General features: G+C 40.6%; 1 protein-coding gene across 1 annotated transcript in view; it reads left to right on the top strand.

Annotated features, from left to right (window-relative positions):
• The window catches only part of TTC39C (tetratricopeptide repeat domain 39C), a 70,579-nt gene that overhangs the window by 55,686 nt on the left and 8,893 nt on the right, over positions 1-6,000 (top strand). Inside the window, exons 6-7 of the mRNA XM_018565682.1 lie at positions 219-387; positions 2,844-2,937. Coding sequence (XP_018421184.1) covers positions 219-387; positions 2,844-2,937 — 263 coding nt within the window. The remainder of the gene's footprint in view (positions 1-218; positions 388-2,843; positions 2,938-6,000) is intronic.

The raw sequence follows: 6,000 nt of genomic DNA, 5'->3' as shown, positions 1-6,000 counted from the left end.
TCCAATTAAATATTTATTATATTTTAAGTAACTCATTTTGAATACACAACATGCTTCCTTAATTTTAGTGCTGTGTTACAGTATATATTGTTTAGCTTTTATTGTTGTGGTTTGTTTCCATTTTAACATCTGTTCTCACATCTTCATTTGAATGTTCCCCTGCCATGTCTATAACGTGCATAACTACAACATGTAGCAATATTCTCCTCTTACTGCAGGTTAGCCTTGCTGTGGTACCACACTGTAGTTCGCCCATTCTTTGCACTGGATGGAAGTGACAATCAAGCTGGACTGAAAGAAGCAAAAGAGATTCTACACAAGAAGGAATCTGCATACCCCAACTCTTCATTATTTATGTTCTTCAAGGGAAGAATACAGAGACTAGAGGTACTCTTACATTATTGTAACCGTATCCGGCTGTTCTTGACAACCAGATTCCAGGTTTATTTTTCCGTAGTGGGTTGAAGAATAAATGTGATAAGTTGTCATTAGAAGGCATTCTTTTTTCCTTTCTTAATTCTTTTAAATAAAATCAGCTACCATGTAACTCATTAAGGTCTTGAGAAAACATTTGCTACTCATTTGCCCTGCTCTGTACCAAAACAAAATACAATGTTTTGGCTAGCATTTTGCTTTGATCATCTGATTATAAACCTATTGACTAATTAAACATGCTAATAAATCAGTAGTTACTTAAAGCTGGCCATACACCTTACAATTTATCTGCAGATTTTCTATGGTCAGATGGAAAAGGTGCAACAGATTCCTCCATCTACATTACACTGTGTGTATGGAGTAATCTCCACCTGGGCCAATCTGTTGCACTTTTTCCATCACACCACAGGAAATCTGCAGAAAATTGTAAGGTGTATGGGCACTTTAAGACTTAAGCATCTCATGTTCTGTGGACCTGCAGAGAACCCATTGTTGTGATCTTGTCCACATTGCTAAATGTTCTATTAAGCCTGTCACTAAGGTCTTTTATAGAGCAGAAAGTTCTGCTTGTATCTTCAAGGCACATTGCTCTGTGTGTTGATAGCTTTCAGATGACTTATAAAGCCAAGTAATCACAAATTTATAGAGAACAGCACCCTTCCATCTTGTGACTCAGATAGCTTTTACTTTGTCAAAATTGTATGAGTCAGATAAGAAGCACTTAGATCCTTATGCCTATGTTAGCAGCGAAAACTTGCACTTTGCCTAAAATTATTAAATAATATGTTTTAACGCCACTTTGGTACAGTTGATGTGGGTGTTTTACGGAACATACTGAAACACATTTTGTACCCAGGACAAGTTGCTTCTTTTCATTTGCACATGTCATCATTATACTTGGTTGCAGTTGCAAGTACGAAGGAAAACAGATGAGCAGTAAAAGTAATGAGATGGTTATTGCTTGTTGACAGCTTCAAGATGGTATGTTTATTTCAGGTCCTTCATATACATATGTATTAGCTCTGTACGATTATTTCTGCAATATTCGTGAAATATATCCAGGCCCAAGTGCTTTAAGTGGAGTTAGGCTCCTTTCACACCTTTTCACACGTTTTTGTGCATATTAGCCAGTGTTTTGTCTAGCGCGTTTTGCGCACGTTAGACGCACGCACATGACGATGTGTTTTATCGGGCAGATTGAAAGACAATGTGCTCACTGGACAAAAATGCTCAAAACCACGCACAGAGATGTGCAAAGTTATTGTGTCATGCATTTCTTTTGAAGTCCATGGGGCCAAACACTCTGTAATCTGCCCAAAAAAAAGCTCGAGTGCTTTTTACAGCATTTGGCGTTTTACAGCTCAACGCTCAGATGTGAACAGGGGCCTTTGACATTAATCGGATTTCTTGTGTTGAGAATTTTGTCATGCTTAGTTTTGAGCGTCAGTTTATTGCAAACTGATTGAGGTATGTAAATTTGTATATACATTTGTTTTATTTAAGATGATCAATAAGCAGCCAAATATTACTAGACCACTGCTGTTTTAGGACCCCATAGCAATTGCATGGTCTTCCATTGGCTTTAATTAGACATTGTCATCTTGCCAGTTTAGTGCAAAGTAACAATGTCTTGGCAAAGGGGTCTCCTGACCGACTGAAACTCTCCTCACCAGAGCTCTCCTCTGTAGTACAGCTACAAAACAGTGATTCTGGGTACATTTCTAGGGTCTACCAGGCAATCTGTAGACCTGATGTCCCCATTCCCCATAATGTCCAACATTATGGTGCAAACTGTGACAGAGAAAGCAGCTGTGGGGCGGCCCTGGCATGGTGAGTATCAGTGGGTCTGGGATGGGCCACTTGCAAAGAGACTATCTCTTTGCTGTGAATGGGCAAGGTAACAGTGTCTCTTTAAGTCATTGTTTATGTTCATCCTCTGCTTCTCCAGCTGATCTTCTTGAGGCTAATTTACAAAACACCTTTATCATACCTGGGTCAGTTATGCATTGCAAACAACCACATAATTTATATATTTAATAAATAATATCTAATTAGTTGACCTGGTCACCTGCCATTAATGTGGGCTATGGGACCATGAAAGCGCTTCAAATATAAATTTCTGGCCCCCCCTTTAAGTTAGAGTTCTCTTTTAATACCAGTTGTATGCACTAATTAGAAGGACAAAAGGTTTTCTGTTGTCTAATGTTCAAAAGAGAAGCATATAGGCATAACTGCTGTGTCCACTGGTTTAGTGGCCTGTTCTTTCCTCTGCATAGAGATGTAGATTCATTTGGAAGAAACTTGATTTTACTGGGATTTTCCAGAACTTGGTATACATCTATTCACTGTTGATACTGTTTAGATAGAAACAAGTAATTTTTTTTTCTTGTTTTTTTTTCCAATGACAGTGTCAAATAAACAGTGCCTTGTCCTCCTTTCACACTGCTCTGGAGCTAGCAACAGATCAAAGAGAGATACAGCACGTGTGTCTGTATGAAATTGGTAAGTGTTACGAATTTCTTTTCTTCTACACACCTGACAGAAGGAGGGATAGTCCATTCCTATTTAATCCCATGTATATCATGGGCACTATCCATTTTGTTTTGGGAAGGAGGGAGACATAAAACACTACAGAACTTAAAATGACACTAAACTCAGGAAGTAAATCCTTAAAATGCATTCAAGAACCCTAATAAAAAACATGTAATAAAATGTGAAATGCAAAAACGGATCTTATTTGTGTATCTCTCAGCTGTAGATCCTCAAATCATCTCTTAATCGGTGCTGACACTGTCCTTCCTTCTGGAGGTTGGCTACTTTTGATCCCCATTGTTGTAAAACAGCCACCGCTCCAAGCTCGCTCCCGTGATAGACTCTAGCTTTAATACAAATTAGAAAACGAAACGTGAGATTTTAGTCCATCATATGAGTGAGCTTGGATTCATGTCTGAGCTGTTCTTCACTACAACAGGGGAGTTCAGATAGGAAAGAAGTGTCATACAACATTTTATTAATATTCTTAGTATCCAAAATACCCTCAGTATTAAAATGAGGGTTCTCAATAACCCTCTATGAGAATGGCTTTTCCTCATGTGATTTCACACATGCTTCAAACTCAGTTTTAACTTGATAAAAAAACATGTCACATTAAAAGATTGTTACTGCAGAGGTCATACTGTAAATACTTAATAACCTCAGATCTTAGCTGTTATCCAGTAGATACATCTGGTGTTGTCATGAGAATACACCTCAGTCAGGAGTATGTGCCTTATGCATAACAACAGGTAAGGTGCAGAAGTCAGCAGTGTGTAACATACAGCAAAGCATATTAAGTGCAGGAGTCAGAACTATGTAGTTTATAGACTGTAGCAGGCAGGGCTTTGTGGTCAGTGTTCCCCCACCATTGTGTAACATACAATATTAAGCACATACTCAGCAGTCAGGACAGCATGACATACATTATAGTGTACTGAGTATATAGATCAGGGAGATGTAATGTACAACAGTGTATAAAGTGCAGGGGTCTGGGCTATTTAATGTATAACCTAGCGCATACAGTGCATGTAATTGCATAGCACAGCATGTAGAGTGAAGTGGTCAGGAATAAGTACCCCCTTATGCTGGTGGTCAGCGTGTCAGGCTGGCACCCTATGACAGCCTTGCTCACCTCCCTCATTCATGGCCAGCGTTCCCCTGGGTGGCAGTATGGATTAGGGAATGCACAGCGCAGCGCACAGAATGAGGAGGTATGAAATATTAAATGTACAGCATAGCATACTGAATGAGGCGGTGTTTAGTAGGGAATATACAGCACGAGACAGAGAATGAGGTGGTGTGAAATGGAGAATTTACAGCGCAATGTACAGAATGTGGTGATTTGAAATAGTGGATATACAACACAGCGCATAAAATGAGGCCGCATGGAATAGGGAATATAAAGCACAGGCTACAGAATGTGGTGGTATGGAATGGGGGATGTACAGCACAACATAGTGTATAAGGAGGTAGTGTGGAAAAGAGAATGTACAGCACAGTGTACAGAATCAGGCAGTGTGGAACAGGTAATGTACAACTTAGAGTAAAGAATGAAGTGGTGTGAATATGGAATGTACAGTATGGTGTATACAAAATGCTTGTTCTCTTTCTGAACACCTGCCTGGTGCTTTGCGGTTGTGCAATGTAAAACTTTTAGAAGTAAATTGCAAAGGCAGCCTGCTGATGTCCTTCTAAAAATGCTAGCTGTCGTGTTGTCATTTTGACCCAAATGCTTCAAAACATTACCCCAACAAAGCATGCAGATCAGGAGTTCTCTCTTACTGCATGCTTGTGCTGGGCATTCATTTAGAAAGCATTAAAGCAAAAGACAGCCAAGTCTGTAATGGTGGCCTACATATTTGTGTTGTGATCAGTGATCACTCTTACAAACCATAACAGCACGAGAAAAAAATAAGGCGACCAAAAAACATGTCCCAGACACCATTATATTATCCTAGATGCCAACAGTACTGGTTGTACACTAGACTATTCTCTTCAGTTGTCTGCATTGTACAGCTCAGTACCCGGAATAGTCCAGTGTACAGGTAGCACTGCTGACTAACCACTTCAAGGCTGCCCGCACAGACTCACTGTCCTCTCGGGGTGCTGCCATGACCACCTGTTCCCTCCCTATGTCTGGGATGAGGACAGCGACCTGGGATGCAGGGGATGATGCGACCCAGAGAGGCCTTGCAGCAGCCTCATTGTGCACTCTTCCGGCACCATGCTCTCTCTCACAGCCTATAGTGCAGGAGAGGGATTTAACGTAATTTCAAAGTCAAAAGGTTAAATGCTGATTGTATTATTTACAATGGAGCCACTCTTGTGTTTGCTAGTAAGCTGTGCGTGTCTACACAACCACACAGGCACAGCAAGGCACAACACTCCTCTGCTCCTTGACCAGTTAGTTACCAGTGGACTTGTGATCTTATACTAGACAGGGAGTTCAGGGAAGCTGAGCTAAGCAAGTGGGAGCCAGCTGTTTGGAAGCATGATGACTGTAAGTGCTTCTGTGATACTTTGCTGGGCAAGGTTTGTTGGTTTGATCTGGATTCATTATTCAAAATCAGTTTAAGAATGTAGTACTACTTTAACTCTTGGTGAGCTGCAGATGTTGCTCTCTAGCCACCTTAAATGTATACCAGTGCACACAGACTGTACACTGCAAGCCTCACGCTGAGATCCTAGGATACAGCTTTCATGGAACAACTGACAAAAAGCAGGGCTGTCCTGACAATTCTGGAACAGTTGGTGAGCACGCATGGGTGCACCGTACAGGGTTGTAAGAAAGTTTCTTTAGCCTGGCTAACCCTCCCATGTCTTCTCCATGAGCACACTGGACGGAAACAAGTGGAATGCCTGACATTTGTTGATGGTTTCACCCATCTGGCTAACTCTATCCTTTTACTGTCAAGGGGTTAAGCTGGGTGGAATCATCAGAAGGGAACTGGAAAATGAAATATGACGTTTTAATACCTGGTATTCATTTGACTATTAGAATCATGCATTCTTTGTGTTCTGCTAGAAAAT

Source organism: Nanorana parkeri, unplaced genomic scaffold, assembly GCF_000935625.1.
Source record: "Nanorana parkeri isolate BGI_ZX_2015 unplaced genomic scaffold, ASM93562v1 scaffold873, whole genome shotgun sequence".
NCBI lineage: Eukaryota > Metazoa > Chordata > Amphibia > Anura > Dicroglossidae > Nanorana > Nanorana parkeri.
This window is presented reverse-complemented; position numbering and strand designations above follow the sequence as displayed.